General features: G+C 29.8%; 1 protein-coding gene across 1 annotated transcript in view; it reads right to left on the reverse strand.

Moving 5' to 3' along the window:
* Nucleotides 1-18,888, reverse strand: part of LOC119671755 (neurobeachin) — an 80,421-nt gene that overhangs the window by 48,732 nt on the left and 12,801 nt on the right. The window contains exons 2-3 of the mRNA XM_038082520.1: nucleotides 9,035-9,161; nucleotides 1,324-1,520 (exon numbers count right to left, since the gene is read on the reverse strand). Of these exons, the coding sequence (XP_037938448.1) occupies nucleotides 1,324-1,520; nucleotides 9,035-9,161 (324 nt within the window). The remainder of the gene's footprint in view (nucleotides 1-1,323; nucleotides 1,521-9,034; nucleotides 9,162-18,888) is intronic.

Genomic DNA, 18,888 nt, shown 5'->3' on the forward strand with positions numbered 1-18,888 from the left:
ATTCCCCCTAGTGTTTTTGCAAAAGAGTTGCCAACCACAAAATAGCGAAAGTTTTAAGAAAAGTGATTTAACTTTTGATGATTTTGAATTTTAAGTTTAAATATTAATGTTGAACCAGTAATATATATTTGAAAAAAATTGGAAAAAATAAGACCGTGTAGGAAAATTATTTTTAGTTGCATTTAAATGGAGAGAAAGATATTCTAATATATTTTTAAACTCGCGCTGCAATACTCCTGCCCCTGAGGTTAGAGTAAAAATTTTACACATTTTAGTAGAAATATTTCCGCAAAAACGAGTGTGTAGTGTGTAGTGAATGGTGTAAATTTAAATTTTGCACAAATTATTGGCAAGTCTGTTACCAGTGTTTCACTTAAATTTTTACGAGAATAGTTGAGACTGCTCTAGAGAATTTCCGAAGGTGAGTGCGAGATAAAAATTTAGAAGTTTTAGAGAATTTTTCCATTAATGTTGAACTTACTACCCTTTGAGCAAAATGTACACCCGTGATAATAACAATTTGTGTGTATATTCAAGTGCTTCATAGAAGTCGGTTTTATAGAATGATTTCATAAACTATGTATGTCCAAAATATTACGCTGAAGTGTTATGCAAAATGAAGAAAGAAAAAGTGTACTGACGGCGAATTTTTTTTCAAACTCTTAATAAGTTTTCCAACTCTTGAATTGTGGCATATATATACTTTAATTTTTATGTATGTTTACTTATTGCATTTCATGTTTTATTACATTTTTATGGAGCACATTACGCCTGAAATTCGATTTCCTCGCGAAAATAATGCTCAATATAATAAAAGAAGAAATTTACTGAATGGACACAAATAAAGGCCCCACAACGGCATATGCCATATGTGTGTGTTGTAGTAGAATTGTGGCACATACTTCCCTAACCTTTCCATCTTGTAAGTTGTTTTGTATTAATAATGCAACAAGGCAATTCTCTGTACGATAATAAAACCGAGAAACATAAAATTGACGCTCCACGTTGATGTTGTAAAATATTTTAAGGTAAATATAAGTAAAACATGAATACTGCAGCACTCAAATGTACCACATCAACATACAAATATATATATATACGACTTAGAATATATAAAACGTACAAAAAGCAAACTCAATTTTTGCCTAACGAAATCATTATGTACCTCATATATTCATGAGAGAAAAAGGCAGTCAAGTTGTTGTAATTTTGTTGTTGCAACGGTAATAAAAAGCAAAATTATGGCACAAAGTTGTAAAAATACTCGTGCACATGTAAATAGAAGTCATATTACACTACCAGTAGAATTGTACAAGTACATACCGATCCTTTGCGTCCTGGAAAACTAAAGAACACATCTGGCCCATTTCTATGTGGCATTTGACGGAGTACATTCAGTAGTTTGGCGGAGTGACGTGGCCATTTGCCATTAAACGCCTTCATTGTGCCGAAGAGTAATTTTAGTTCTTTAACTGTTATGCTGTAGCTGGCCAAGACACCAAGCATCTCGATAAGCAAATCTGTAAGAAGAAATGAAATGTTACTTAAAATTTGAATTACGGAAGATGAAAAGGAAATATAAATAAATATTAAAATAATATGGGACAGTATACAGATAAGTATTTACATACAGGAGAAATTAAACTATATCCAATAATTTTATAGCTATGGTAATATGACACCACATAGTAACCGTTATAAGTAAAGTAGGTTGTAATGATAGCTTTTGTGTAAAGAACGTTTAGGAGCACACCATGGTACCGCTCCACAGTAGTTAGGTAGATTATTAGGACTGTGTTTGCATAAGCAATGCTTAGCAGCTTTCATGAAACCAAAGCATTAGGGAATGACAGAAGAAAAAATAAGGATAACCAACACCAACTGTAGTCAGGTTAAGATCCGACAAAATAAATTTAATTAGAATATTAAACTGACAAAATTGTGGATAGTTTACAAAGGTAAACTATCCATTTTTGGATATTTTGCTTTTTTCTTAATATTTAGCTCAATTTTTTCTTAATATTTAGCTTTAGCTCAACTTGAACTACAGTTTTCCATCTCGCTGATATGTAGAGTAAAAAGCTAGATGTGCTAAATCTCTGCAACTTTTTTGAGAAAGATGTCTCACTTTAAATATATGGTACCTCAAGCTTGTTACTTTGATGCTTCTATATATTGTTAATTAAGCTGGTTATAGAATTATATATATTGTTAAGTTTATCTGCATATATATCTTATGATTCAATACTTGTTATTAGAGACTCAGACTGAGTTAGTTAATAAGCCGTAAAAATTTTTTTACAAAGTCTACTCAGTTAGTCTTAAATAGAAAAATAATAAACTACATGATACTTCCCTCGGAGGAAGATAAATTGTTTTTGCTCATTTGAACAACATTCTAGACAAGATAAAGAAATCATTAATTCTCCTATACTTTACGTATGATAAAGTGCTTCTCTAATGGCTTTAAAATTTCATTCCAATATGCGGCCACTAAATTAAGTTATTTTAACAAGAACAAAATTTGTATAATCTGTTGGAAAAAGCAATTTATTAGCCTAACATGTTATAGGTAACATTACTGTTTGTAGAGTGCGAACATTGTCATCATATAGAGCCATTTTAATAAATTTTTTAAAAATACTTGTCCGAGTATTTAAAACAAAAACAAGTACGTGAAAACTTTAAGAAACTCAATCATGTTCAGCACATATGTACTTACATTAAATGTAATTGCACTTTACTATAATATGCACTTTTATGTGTTCTACTCCTTCTCCACTAGAGTCATGTTGAAGTTCAAAGTTAGTTGCTTGTTGGAGCATTCAAAAAATTGTCCATTAAAGTTCAATTCACAGTTTGCTGTCCAATTCGAAAAATCAGTTTATCGATATTTGAACTGTTATTTTTTTCATGTTGTTATACACTGAGAAAAATCTAGTAATATGGCGTGTAGAATGCATTTTAAGCATATCACGTATTTTTATTATTGCTACTTTATATGTGGCATTGTAAGAAGCTGGCTGGTACAATATATGACTAACTACATATTTATATATTTATTACAATATACATTTTATTTAAGTGAGAGAATCAAGTTATAGTTTTTGAGTATTTTGGTCACGTTTTGTAGAAAATCATCAGTGATGTAATAACAATGAGAAATAAATATGTGCCCAAAAGGTTGATTTACTCTTCAATATAAAGGAATAAAAACAATTTTTATTAATATGCAACTGATGAATATTTTTGTTAAATTAATGTTATTGTATTTATTGTATTATTCTTTGAGATAAAAGTATAATAACTAAGAATTATTTAAACTACAAAACAAAAATAAATCGTATATATATTGTTAAAATTGAATCAAATCAAATAAAATTATATTAAATCATATTATAATAAAAAATTCTATAAAAAAAATTCAGGAAACACCATTTTAACTTAATTTAAACACAGAAAATTATTATCAGTTCTTAATAAAAACTTTTTTTTATTAAATTGATTTCTATACCGCATTAACTGACATATTTTAAAAACTCTATAAACTATTTTATTATAAAATCAAATCTGAATCAAGTCAAACTAACGCAATCTTTCTTTTAAAAAGAGTTAGGAAACACCATTTTAATTTAATTTAAACTCAGAAAATTATTTTCAGTTCTTAATAAAAACTTTTTTTTTATTAAATTGATTTCTATGGCGCATTTAGTCACATATTTTAAAAATTCTAAGAACTGTTCTACTATATAATCAAGTCTGGATCAAGTCAAACTAACGCAATCTTATGGTAGAAAAATTTATTTTCGTTTGTTTTATCACATAATCCTTTGCCTCAAATTAAGCTACAGTCATTCAAATTAATTTCCTTCTCTACAGCCCAACATACGTTACAGGGATTTCTTTCAGCATCGACGTCGAGCGAAACTTTTATATCAATTTATCAAGGCACACACATACATACGCACGTACGTCACCATTGCACTGCTTTTATTGACTTCGTCGGCATATCATCTCTTCGCTCGAACGTACACAGACGTGCATGTGAGTATATAAACCGAATTTACTGTCCTCATTACGATGCCAATATGAGCGTTCACAATTAAAACAATGTAATATGGCGCAAACAAAATGAAGTTGCCACATGACAGCTTCTGTTGAAGTTAACTTGTTTATTTATTGTATTTGTATGTGTGAGTGTGTGCGTTTACAGCCATAAAGATTGGCAAGTCTTTGCACATATGCTAAATTAGCTGGTAGCAGGCAGGCAGGCGTGCATGGCTTCCGCTCTGTGTAGCTCTGTGTAGTTGTGGCATATGCCTCTACTTTTTATGAGCGCTTTTTGTGTTAAAAGCAAATTTTATGTCTATACGGATTTTAGTGATATTAGAGGGTTCGATAGAATATGATAACGTGTCTTATAGAATCTAATTTCAAAGCGTAAAAATTCAAATTTGAGCGAATCTACATTTGCCAGAAATGTTTCTTAGTGACTTATAGAAAAAATTATTTTATAACATTAAATTAAAGTTGAAAAAGATAAAGATATATTTTTTCTTACTATTGTTTTAAAAGTTAATTTAGTAATGACATTAACCTATACAAAAATACGCTTAACATGAGGTAGCATCATATGATTAATAAATAACAAACAAATAATTAAGGAATGTATAACTAATTAAAGTTGAGATCAGGATATTGCATTAGTAGTTATGATATGCAGGCCAATCATTGCATTTTTAGAAAAGTATTGAGCAGTCAACAAAAATAAAGGCGTTAATCTGTTTCGGGTTGCTTCATAGGTACTTTGTTTCGCTTTTTAGGTCATATTTTGTAATGACTGCAATGGAATTGATAAGATAGGCATTTGAGAATAGTGAAGAGATTCGCAAAGATTTAAAAGAAAATGTGTAGAGGGTCTTCCAAATTTTAGTGTTAATTGTTTAGGTGTGGCCAGTATAAATTTCAGTGAGATATCTATACAAGGTCAGTGATCTTGCACTGCCATCGAAAGAAAATTTGTTTTATCGGAAGTAATTGTGTACAACATCGACAGTTTCATCGGAAGTCAATGTGTATAACATTGACAGTTATTATACGGAAGGCAGTCTTCAATTGCTTTTCGTAACTATAATTTCTGTAGAAACTGTTCCCATCATTGAGTTTAGCTACATACCAATATTGTAGTTACTTTAATCGACTTATTTCACATTTACGGAACAGTTGCGAATCCCTTGTCTATGCAGAATATGTACCGGTCAAAAACCTCATTGGAGTTGCGAAATTTGTGAGAATATTGATTCAAAAAACATTTTGTAAACAGCTTTTTGTTTTGTTTTAAAGTAGTAATAAATTAAAATTTTATAAATTAGTATATAAAATACACTATATATCATTAGTATACGCATTAATGAGTTGTGCTTTTATACGTCGTTAGAGTGAATTATTCTTTTATAAATTTTGCAATTCTAAAATTTCTATAATATGTTTTTATACTAAAAAGAGCTGGCAAAATTCTTGGCAAGCAAAATTGAATAATACCATTGAGGAACGGCTACTTGGCTCGAATTCCAGACAAAGGATTTTAATGTAAAAATTGACAAATTACTTCGAATTAGCGTTATCACAACGCACACGTCTGTGTTAAATACGTGAATGAAAGCAATCCCACAAATTAAATAAATATTCAAATAATTCTGCCACTTGGTTTGATGTCTGTCTGTATATCTGACATGACAGCATATTTGTTCCGAGTCAACATTTTTGTCTTAACCACATTTTGGAAAGGCATGATCAACTTAACTCAATCAATAAGATTAACACTGGTTAAAACTATAAAAAATTTTGAACTAATTAGCCTAACTCTTGGAGTCTTTGGAACTCTCAGTTGTGCTATATATATAGCATAAATTGTAGTGGCAATCATAATATTAATTAATAAAAGTCACTTAAGAGTCATTAAACCAATATTATATTACATGCTAAAAACTCCCATGTCCTGTCAATCTCAAACTGCAATAAGGATTTCATTTCATTTACAAGAGCAATAAAATCGACTGTAATAATTTTTTATTTAATTTAAAATTCCTTTTACTCTTCTATTTGTCATTTTCTTTAACGTATTTTACACTTTACATGTGGTTTACCCAACTGACTAGTTAATTACACTTTTGTTTCTGTGACGCTGATTTTTCGGTTATGCCATGAGTCATGACCCCCTCGTACGCTGTCAGAGTTCAACTGGTTCAACTGGTTCAACTGGCTCAACTGCCATGGTGTCACTCATTTGTGTATACGATAAATTGAGCTGGTAAAACTTTGTGTGGATGATGAGCTCAATATGGAAAATGTCACGTTCGTCATTGTGAGTGTATGTGAGTGTATGTGAGTGCGTGTGTCATTGTTTGGTTGTGTAGTGTAAGTGCAGAATGCATACAGTGTGGGTTGGTATCAGTAAGTGAATGGAGGGGTGGGGTGTATGGGATTTTTGTACGAGTGCTAGTAGACAAATGAAATTTCTTTGGCTTGACAGTGTGCTTTCAAATTGGCAGCAGTTACACTTGACTGAGTGTTCGAGTCTGAAAAGTGTCATTGACTCAACAAAATCAAAGAGTGAAGAAGATTTGATATTGTCTCAGTAAAAATGTACTTTTGGCTGCAGTAAAAACATTTTAGTGTGTGGGGAATCCATTTAAATAGATTTAATTGCTGGATTAGAAAATGTGCGGATGAGAGTCTTTATACTGTTCGTTTCTGCCAGTAAGAATATTTAAATTATAATTAAATTAAGTGCAAAGTTACTGATTTGTAAATTAAAGCATAAAATATAACATATTTTTATCATATTGGATACATTTTTTTGTTAAAGAATTTCGTAATAATAGTAACAAGTATGTATGTTGATCCTTTTTTCGAGTCAGCGCAACTGTACACTTTTACTCTTTGATAGCTGAGGGTACTGCAGGGTCCCACCCATCTCATTGACTAATTTATGTATTGCCTATAAACTTTATGATTATTCAGTGATTGATCTAAGATCAGCGTACCTCACCTTGCGGAGAGTGATTACTCTAAGATTAGACAGTGGTAAGTAGGATAGCCTGCCTAATTTCGCATATAACTTCAGGGCTCTGTCTCTTATGTATATTTTTAATCGGGTCTATTCTAAGGTCTCTTAGCATGTCGTTTGTTCGGATGTACCATGGCACTTTGAAGAGCCGCACTTTGAGCAGTGTATGGTAGAATTAAAATAAGTCAATCAAAGTTCAGTATTTTCTTAACCAGTAAAAGTATTCTAATGAAATTCTTAATAAATATAGTTCTGAATTTCTTTTGAATGTATTTTAATACACCTACTGAAACCACTCCAAATATGGTCAACTTTTTCATTTTTTTAGATACTTAAAAAGAAATATAATATATAGGGAAATGGATTTGCTTGTACTAAATACTTTTATTATATTAAGAAGGTTTAGAAAGCTTATTGCAACACTCACCCTTTATAAAAATACTCATAAAATTGATGATTACTTGCAATTTTAAAAATTTTTAACTAAATTGAGATTTCTTAAAAATTGTACCAACTTTAAACCCTTACAACTTTTTTACTACTTATTCATCATAAAAATCTGATGACTTTTTATGTTTTTAAAGCTTAAGATATTATTATTAATTCTGCATAAAAAAATTTGAAGTTTTAATTAACAGTAAAATTTTATAAGTGAAAATGTATAAAAACTCATCCACTTTTTAATGGCTGTTTCAGTTCTATCTACGATGAATACTTCCATAAAATTTTTTTTAACATTAGCTAAATCTTAAACGTTTTTAAGAAATAAAAAATGGTCTTTCAAACTATATATATGGTCTATTTAGTATATATATTTCACTTGTCAGAAATTACTAAATAATTATGAAAAATATATTCTTAATATACCTCATTTATATTAATCATTAATAATAAGTAATAATATAACAATATTTAATATTTAATTAATATTTAATTTGTTTCTATTTCAAATTTCAGAGAAATCGATTGAAAAATAACACATTATGTTCAGGCGCACTCCCTATAGTATGCACCCTTAGTATCGGTAAGGGCCAAGTGGTTCTTTGTGTGTTTTACAAGAGCTAGATTAACCTACCCTAACTTATATATTATAAAATAGTTAATCAAATTTCGAATTTAATTTCTATCAGGATTGGAACTGTAACCTCTTATTCGGTTTTTTAAAGCCATCAATTTCTGTCCACTATAAATCAACATAAAAACTTTTTCTCTCTATCAGGTACCACTAAGGACTAAGTGATCTATGTGTTGCGAGCAACTAATCTACCAAATCTAATTTATATCATGAGTGAGTAAATCAATTTTTTACACAAGATTTCCTGTTATTGACTACTCTTGAGCTGTACAATAATCCATAATATCGAAAGTACTTTCAGTCTCAAAAAATTATATACGAGAATTATTTCCAAGACCACTGATGATGGGTATTTGGCAATACTCGAAACAGCTGCATGGTCAGCCGAAAACTCAATTAATTAAAATAATATAAAATGAAATTTTTTTGTTGTAGTTCACTACTTTTCGAAAAACCTCTTTATAAGTACTTTCATTTCAATTTTTTTTTTTCGTTAACATATTATATTAATAACCTTGTAAATGTTTAAAGATTTGAATGAAACCTAAATTTTTCTCTATTATTTTTCAAAAAATTAAATATTTAAAAAGCAATTTACAGTATCTCTTAAATATTTATAAATATGTATAAAAATAAAAAAAAAATTATTTTTTTTTTATTAAAAATATTTAAGTAAAAAATGCTTCATTTAATATCACTTTTTTTAATATAGACCTCATTAAGATAAATTTTGGAGGAAATGTAAACTTTTCATTTAAGCTTTAACTTCTCATAGGTATAAATTTTAAAAAATATAAGAAATAGAATCAATAAATTAAAGTTAAGAAGAACTTCTAACAAAGTTCTACAAAAGTAAACAAAAAAGTACCAAAAAAGAAGAAATCACATACCTGCCACAACCGTTTCCGAGCATTGCAGTCTCACAAGTACGTGCTCGATTAATCCAACGTCCGTGCATGCCTGTAAATTGCGAACACTCTTGCGTAAAATCGCAATAAACACACTCCAGATCTCAGCCTGTAAATAAATAAAACAGAAGAACGAGTATGAGAACGAGTATGAGAAAGAGAATGAGAAACTGAATACGTTAGAATAAAGTTAGCAATCAAGCATCACATCCAATACAATACGTATAAGCGTAGTATATGTACGTGTGTAGTTTAACATACGCAAACTCACACACTCACACACTTAAACAACAGTAATGTAAGAAGAAAATTGTTGTTCAAGAGAAATGTAAACAATCATGTAAATCAAAATAAAATGGAAAGAAAAGTAAGAAACTAATAAAATGAAATGGAATAAAACGAACGGCACTGCTCAAATGAACTCCAATACATTGAAAAAAGTTGGAAAACACAAAATAATTTGTTTGCTGCACATTTCTGTGTGTGTGTTTGCTTGACTTTTTCCTTTTCTTTTCTGCTTTTTTTTTTTTTGGCTTGGAATTGCTATTTCATACACACACACACATTCCCACCTATATATATATATATTAGACATTATTTACATTGATTTTGTTGTAATGAAAATTTAATTAAATTTAATGAGGGCGCAATTAAACAAAAGAAGAAAAAAAAGGAGCAGAAAATACTGATAAAGTATCTTTTACATAAGTAAAGTCATTTGCGTAACTTTGCTTGAGCAAATAAGAAAAAACCAACATGGCGGTTGAGAGGAGTGAGGGGAGTGCTTCAAATTTTAATTTAATTTCCTTTTTCGTTTATCTTTTACCATTTCGAAGCGTACTAAGTTGAAAAATGCCAGCTTGTCACCTGCTGTTTTGACTTGTTTACATAAAACATGTATCCTGTAGGTGTAGTGCTTCGCAGTAGCACTTAATTTGAGCAAGCACCCATACCCATCATCCTTCTCAATTCGAAGTAAAAAAAATATCAAAAATATCTGAGAATTTTAACATTTGTTGGTTTCAATTTATGTGACTTTCTACATGTAAAAAGAAATGCGATTATTTATGTTTCTTATAATGATTTTTTAATTTTAAGTGTTGCTTTTTTTTACATATAAGATATTTAGAACATATATTATCTTGTACTGAAAATAATTGTTGTTTGTTGTTGTTATAGCACGCAAAGATCAACTCGCGTAGTCCCTTTTGGGAGTGTTGAACGGCACTTGCCTGTCGAATTCGATAAGTGGCTCCTGGACGTGAACCCCACCGTACTTTTAGCTGTTTGCTTTAAAAATTTTTCAGCCTAACATTGATTTTATTTGTTTTTTCACTAATATTAATACCATGCCATTGTTATTATTTTTATTTTTTATTTCACGTCATAGTTTACATATTTCAGTTGCAAAGCAGACCTGAGTAAAAAGCAACAATGCAAATGCAAAATATATGTACCAAATAATAACAATGAATTTTGAATAAATACGATGTCATCTTAGGCATAACTGAATCGGTTTTGTATTTGTATTTATTCATATCATTTAATTTATTTAAGTTTAAGCTAAAAAACTGTGAAGAAGTATATATAAGAAGAGAAGCAAAATGGATTATATAGTGGCACCAACATTTATTTAGTTGGGTTAGAAACAGCAACAACAGCATTCTTTTTGAAATAAAATTGATCACATTTTCAATGTTCTTCTTATGTTTTAGAATTAAGAATTACATTTATTTATTATTTTATTTTTAAAATTTGTCAACTTTAATATTATATATTTTATATATAATATAATAATACAATCCAACATATTAGATATGCATTATCTAACTCAATTCGTTTTTAGTTGTGGATACTTTTCAAAATATTTTTTTCAAATCAATAAAGTCAACGAATCGAAATGTATATAAAAAGATGCAGACGGAAACATCTGCATGTGATGTTGCATCTGAAACAATAGTCGATGAAATAATTCCCAAAAAAATTATAACCATAAACCGATTCGTTACGATCATAGACAAAATGAAAAAATATAACCTCAAAAAAGCATAATTTCGAGGAACAATGAAACAAATAAACCTAAGCGAGGCTTGGGTATAAGCTAATCGAAGAAATTACCAATAGATAACCAACATAGGCTTGATTCACTGAAGTATTCGCCATAATTCAGAGGCAGAAACGATTTGCCATACGAGAGGGTTTATGTTAAGTCGATGTAAATCGGACAAGCTGTATTATATTGACATAGAATGAAGCATTTTAGCTTCAGCTTTAGCTTCGGTTTCTGTTTGTGGTTTCGTTTTAACTATATAAAACTTGTATTCTAACAGAGATAGTACTTTTTATTATTTAAAAAATTAATTAAATATTACTTAAAAAGAGAATAAAAAAAATATAGAATAAAAAGTTTATTGTCCTAATGCAGTTCACTTAATTTAATTTGTCAACTCAAAATATTTTCTTTAAGAGTCCCGTTGCCTTATTAACTTACTCCACTTTTTCGTGCATTTCCTTCCTTCACTCTTATTAATATTTTCTAAGTTTTTCTTTTTTGTGTATAATTCCCTAAGAGGTTTTTAAATTAAATTTCTGTTTTAGGCACACTTTTTGTCAATGTCTTACTTTATTATTTTTATTTGCTGTTATAATTTAAAAAAGGAAAAATTTATACAAAACTTAAGTTGAATTGACGCCGTTCCACTTTGTTGTAATAAAGGGAAAAGGCAAGGATAGAAGAAGCAGCGTGAGACTGCGGATTTCATTAAACAAGCACCAGAACCGGAAAAGGAGACAGCCGCCATTACAGCTCTGTAATAATAGGCTTTGTGTTATTTCCGTCATAACTGAATTGTAAATAAGAATTTTATACAAAAAATTATTCAAGCCGTAGTTGTATTTGTTGTAAATTTCTTAAAATATTTGGAATATTAATTTGCTTTTGTAATTTCAGTGGAGTAAAGGTTAAATTTTTGGGCAATTGCAGTTGGAGTGAATAATTTTCGATGTTATGTGATATCCAGTAAGAAGCACAGAAAATAGGCATAGCAATAAAGGAAAGGATAAAAAATATTAAATTAAATTCCTAATTAATTGGAATGCCATTATTTTTGATGAGCTCTGGTGTATTAAATATATCCTGATAAATTGTTCTTTAATATAAAATTGAAGAAAAAAGTGTATTTTTGATTTCATTTTATTTTTATTTTTAGAATTTCCAGTCGTTAAGTAATGACATTTTTTTACATTACTCTTTGTCGCTCTTTTGACTTTCCGTTTTTTTTTTTTTGGTTATTTAATCTATTTCCTGTCCTTGTATTCAACTTTATGGAATATATCGGAATCAATCTACACAGACAGCTTAAGCAATATCGAAATCGTCTACTTTAAATCGAATTTCAATAAATTTATTTTTTTTAAGGCATTTGCATTATTTACTTTTAATTTAAGTCTTTTACTTCCTATCTTCGTAGTACATTTATTTACATTTCTTAGTTTCTGGCTCCTATTTAGATCTTTGAGCTGCTATCGTTTTACTCTGGATTGCATTCAAATGCAATTTTTTACCCCTGTACCCCTGCTTCAGTATTGTGAAACTTCGTCTTCCTCTCTGCCTAGTACTCTGCGTAGAAAAAGAATATTCTCGTGCATTTCAAATAGGAAATCTGCTTTGACTGATACGGAAATTTACTGTTTAAGACTGCCAACGTTGGCAACAACATACGGCGCTGCCCGCAGGTTACTGCTTTATATTCTCCACTTACTGGCGCCTTCTGTTTCCTCTACTCTATTTTTTTTTATTGATACATGTCTGTGGATGTACACAAAGAAAGCAAATATGCAGTGAGAAGTGCTGGAAGTGCTGTGAAGTAGGAACCACAGCAGGCAAGTGGGGAAAATCACAGATACTCAAAATCTAATAAATTGCAAAATAGAATTTGTTAAATAAAATGCTGTGCATATTTGCACTAAGGGTAAAGGACTAAACGATGTGATTTATTTAAAATTTGCATAATGTCCTTTTAATAAATACGATGCAATAAAAATAGATAAAAACGTATAGAATAAAATGAAATGTAAAATTTTTGAATTACTTTAGGGAGGTGTATTAGATAAAAGCATATAAGTAGAGAAGGTATTATTTGTTGAGAGCAATAAACTTTTGAAGAGTTTAGGATTAAAAATAGTTTTCCATATTAATGGAAAGTATCTGATAGATTTTGAAACGAAAGTTTTTTTCTTAAATTCAGGAGCGTAATATAGTGAAATCTCTCTCAAAGGGTTGATTTCACAAGTAACCATCTTACTTAACTATGTAATGTTGCTACTTCCCATTTTATTTACATACAGAGTGAGTTTGTAATCGCAACAGATATAACGGCAGTTCGAGTAGACCGCAAAAAAGAGTGCTACTCTGCACAGTTAGAACAGTTTTCTCTGAGTCGTGGCAACTGACAGCCAAGCACGATCAGGCGTTAAAATAGATGAATTACAAGGAGTATCTACAAGGAGTACCTGTTTTCACTTGCCAAAATATACTTCATATGTGGTCGGGATTCTTCCGAAATTCTCCATGCTGCTTGAAACCATGAGGCGTAACTCCACTAAATTTCTTACTTTCTATCTTGAACAAGAGCCTGTCTACAAGCCACGCACCATGTTCGGAGTCGATATGACACCGAACATAGAGTTGACTCCAAGCTTAGACTTTCCTCAAGTTTGCAGCATTATAGAAACTGGCGCATCAAAGTCAAATCAAATTTAACCAATTTTGAACAATTAAATTCAAGCTGATCTGAGGTTCCACAATTCTCATATCTCAATTGCGTAATCGTCGTTCAAATAAAGGGAATCGATATAGCGGATATCTTTGCGAGAAAGGGTATCCTAGCGTATTTTACAGAAACACAAGCTTTTGGAATGATCTCTTCTTGTTTATCAGCATCAGTACTTTAGTGCTTAAATACGTTCCGATTAAGGGATTAATTTTCAAATGTTTTTATATTTAAATTTAAGGAATGAAGGAATGCACATTTGCATTTAAGTTAAAAAGGTGTTTATCTGTAATTCATCGGTTATACTTTCTATGAGTTATAAAAATATTTTTTTCCCGATTGTTTTGTTTCGATATAGTGTAGGAATTTTAAAGCAAAACATATTTTTATACTTATTGTTCCAAACAGTTGTGACTAGCACTTAAGAAACAAAATATGGTGTATTATACCTACATCGCATATGCATATTCATAAGAAAGGAAAACTGTGAGAATATTTAACCTATTTTTCTAATAAGCACTACTCTTGTTTTCGCTCCAGTTCCATTTATGCATAAATGCCAGTAAGATGTGAATTCTCCGCCATTCTACATCAAATATAGGTGAGAACATCATTTACTTAAGTAAAGCAATTCACTTTGCATGGAAACTCCAAAGAAATATTTACCGGAGGGAAAACAGGACCACAATGTTTTTATTAATGCTGGCAAATGGTATTCTAAATATAATGAGAAAACATTAAAAAAACATATTTAAATAAAAATGCAAATGCAGCACTTTACATGCAGCTTCATTCACATTGCAACCTCTTTCCTAGCAAAGTACGTCACTTGGCAAATGCGGAAAAGCTACTTCTGCTTTTGCCTAAACTAGCAAAAACTAAGAATGGCAGGAAATGAGGAATAAATCGTAACACTAAATACGCGACATTTGTAAAAAATTAAATGTTTTTTGAAAAAAAAGAAAACAAAAGAATGAAGCAAATGTAATATAACAAAAGATAAGTTACTAATTTTGGTTATAAAAAAATTTAACAATTTAAATTTACTACTTTACTACTTCACGGCTTTGCTAACAGATTGACGAAGAATAGGAACCATGTCAGGGGATAAAATCTTGCAGATAATGATACTTACAGTTGTCACTTTCTTCTAAATCTTCTAATATCTTCTGAATATCTTCTAAATCCGAAGAGATCCGACTTAAAAACAATTTGGATTCGTGATAACACTGTCTTTTGACAACTGACAAATATTCTTAGATAATGCCCTGCTCGAATAAATTATAGATACAAAATTGTCGACAAAGAATTAATCCACGAGTCAGAATAATTAAACATCGATATGGAGAAGATTAAAACTTTTCTGCATACAGCCAATGTGAAAGAAATCCTTCGGTAGTTATGGATAGTGCTGGATACAGTGTTCACTGCATTGCCACGAGCAGTTAATGTTTGAATCTATCAGAAAGTAATACTGAGTCCTAAGAAAATCAGTCTAAGTCCGAATAAAGGTGCTCCCTATTATGTTTTGTATAATAATAGTGATAATAAGGAGAATCTGTTTCAGTTGAGGAAATATAACAAGCAACTACATTTAATGGTTTCATGTGGTTAAAACTGCATTTTACAAACTTATTCATTACTCAACTTGGTCATTTTATATATTGTTTTATAAAATTTCTTTAAATTTAACATATACCTACTATAATTCGTTATTTAATATTATCTTAATTTTAAGATTTTAAAATTTCACCCAAACAAAAATATATTTAAAAAGTGAGGTCTTACTTCCTGCAATTGTATGTATATTATCCAAGAAATAAAAATAGAGAAACCAAAAATAAAACTAAAAAATAATTACATTCTTCTTGTTACTTCCCTAACAATGCAAATTTTTAATTCATCCAACTTTTGCCAAACTATAGCCACTAGCCTGGAACGTTTGACGTACTTCAAACTCTTGGTCCTCTTAGTAGTCAGTCATGCACACAGTAACACAAAAATAACATATAAAATATCCACAAAAAGAACTGAGAACTGAGAACTGAGATTTCAACTAAAACAAGCAATACGAATAACAAAATTGAATTCAAAAAATTTGACATTACAATTACAAAGTTTCTGAAATGCTGAAATGCACCAACATGAGGCCACTCTCACATCTAATCCAATGGCTCCTCCGAGGACAAAGAAAAAGTTTGCATACTCGTACAGATAGTTCGGAACTCGTAGGTGTGGGCCTGCTTGATTAGTTGTTTACAAAGTTCGACTTGCAATGTAAACTTTCTGTAATTATGTGGAATACAAAATTAAATTGTTACTCCAAACCAAGCCAACATTTTTATTTTGGTTTTAAAGTCCTTTAAATGAAATGTGAATGCAAAAGTTGAGAACATTTAAACAAAACACAACTTAGTTTTGACTTGACAACTTTTTGCTGTTTTACAGATTAATTAAATTTGCAGTAGCTAAATAAAATAAATTAATTAAATGTTATATAGAAAAATTGAATGCACGAGTAGATTCTACAAAAAACCAAAATTTTTTTTAATTCTTCTATCTTCTCTATTTATTGTCCCTAACGACATGAACGGTAAACGGCATAATTTCGTACAGCTATTCGTCTTAATTTGTATTCCAAATAAACTTACTATAATTTACATAACAATGCCCTACTAAATCCATTCTCTATCTGCACATATATCATTATATGAGTCACACTAACAGCAAATAGTCAGCAACAAAGGATTGTGGCATTTAATCATTTCGGCTTTTATATGTAAATTTTGGTTGGCTGAAGCTACAATTTGTATGGCAACGCGCTTAATTCAATTATATTTGCTTTGCTAATGTATGCACACCTACAATATAGTACATGACAAATGCTTAAATCCATCCAGGTTCCTTCGTTCCCTTGTACCTTCGCTTTCTCATTCCGACTTGGTAGTCGACTTGGCCGAAGGAATATTAATATTAACGTAACAATTCGTGATAAATTTTCGTGGTAGCTTTAACGCATGAACAATGCTGAATTTAATTTTGATATGAAGACGTGCCTGGTATCTGCCCACATACAGACAACAAGCTACTAACTACCTATTATGTGGAATATATGGCCCAGGATAAGTAATTGGCAGGCAAACATTAGAAGGATACGAAATTTCATAACAAAGCTTAACTTTTCAGTGATAAACTCGAAGTTCAAAAGTCATTGCTGAAGATGATTGGTGATATTTCAAAGAAAAAGATAAAATAATTATCTTTATTTAAAAATTATAAAATAAGTTAATATTTAAAGAAATATTAGAAATCTCAAAAGTAAAAAAAGTGATAAAAAGTTTTTCTCCAATCAAATGTTAATACATCTATATAAAGATGGGAGTGAAAAATAAATCTCTTCTTTATAAAGAGTAATTAGATTTAAACTACTTTGCGGTTGTGTTTCTTAAGGTCATGCTGCTGCACCTCAAATTAAAAAATTTCTACACATGGTGTATTAAAATGGATGATATCACAAAAGCCTGAGAGTCGATATGATGGTAAAGTACTTCAAAGATATAGTGATGAAATTGTTAGTTTCTGTGAATGCTCACACTAATTTGGAATTGCATTCAGGCAGATGTGCTAGGCTTTAAACTATACTTCTATAGAATCACTGCAACAGCTTGTAACTGCTTATCATAATTCAATAGACCACTTGATTACAGGCATTATTGACTAAAAGTGATTTAGACACTAATTCGTGTTACAACAAGCAAAGAGAAAAAAAGAAAACTGCTTACAATTTCTAAAAGATTTAAAGATCCGAAAGATACGAAGATTGTGTATTCACACGATACAAAAAATCATAATTTTGTTTACTCAAACGGCTTACTTCGCTTTCTTAATTTACAATAATTTTTTGAGTTGACTATTCACAGTAGTTGTTAGCATGCTTTACAACGTTGAAGTGTTCACAATAGAATGAGAGATTGACAATTCACAGTAGCATGAACTACATCATATTTTCATTGGGTTTTATTTCTTAAAATGATTTAGCAATATATGATTTCTGAAGCTTAAGTAGTACTCACTCTTTATGTTTTTCATCACATATTTTGCTTTAATTGAACTTTAATTATATTTTCTTTTGTGTTTTTGTTTTGTTAAAAATTCCTGTCTTGCAGCCTAAAACAATGCAAACGAAATTCACTTTAAATGTTAATTTTCCACTATTGTTTTGCGTTTTGCATTTTCTGCTTACAATTGTTTTCTCTTTCACATTTTTTTCGTGTTTTCCTTGATTTGCTTCCATACTGTAAATGAAAATTTTTGTCTGCTTTCGTATTTACACCAAACAACCAACAAAAGAATTTTCCACAATTTGCATGAAAATTGAAAGCGGAACACAACAGCATTTCCACTTAAAGTTTTTGTAATCGTTTTTATTAGTGAAGTTTATTGGTATTTCGGTTTAAAATGGAGTGCAATTCATTTACGGAAATACCAACAAAAAAAATGTTATTTACTTTTATATAGAAAAAGAAAATTCAATTCATTTCAATCATGTTTTCTATTGGCCACGAGTCTATTATAAAAGTTAATACAACCAAAGCGCAGTATTTGGTTTAAATTAATTAATTTTGAATAATAATCTGCTGTATTGTGAACTCAATTATTTTAAATAATTTTAAACTACCAATAACAAAATGATTTTGCTGAATAAAATTTTCTTTTACAAAAATTTGAATATTTTACAATAATCTCCATTGTTAATATCCAATTTATTTTTTACGCATGAGTTCATATAATATATAAATATATATATGAACGAATACGTATTTTTGGGATCAATAAAGGCAGATATAATTATATTTTATACTTTTGCAAGCTTATATTAAAATAATCATATACATAAAAGCAATTATCGTACAATTTATAAAACAAAAACAAAGTTTTTTTTAACAATTATGTTAAACTACAACAAATATTTTGTTGTCCTTAATAAAAGTAATTTTCATTAATTTTTTTCATTTTATAATTTTATGGATCAAAAAAAGCAGCTTTAAAACTTTAATTGCTTCA

Source organism: Teleopsis dalmanni, chromosome 1 (genome assembly GCF_002237135.1).
Source record: "Teleopsis dalmanni isolate 2A chromosome 1, ASM223713v2, whole genome shotgun sequence".
In the NCBI taxonomy this organism is placed as follows: domain Eukaryota; kingdom Metazoa; phylum Arthropoda; class Insecta; order Diptera; family Diopsidae; genus Teleopsis; species Teleopsis dalmanni.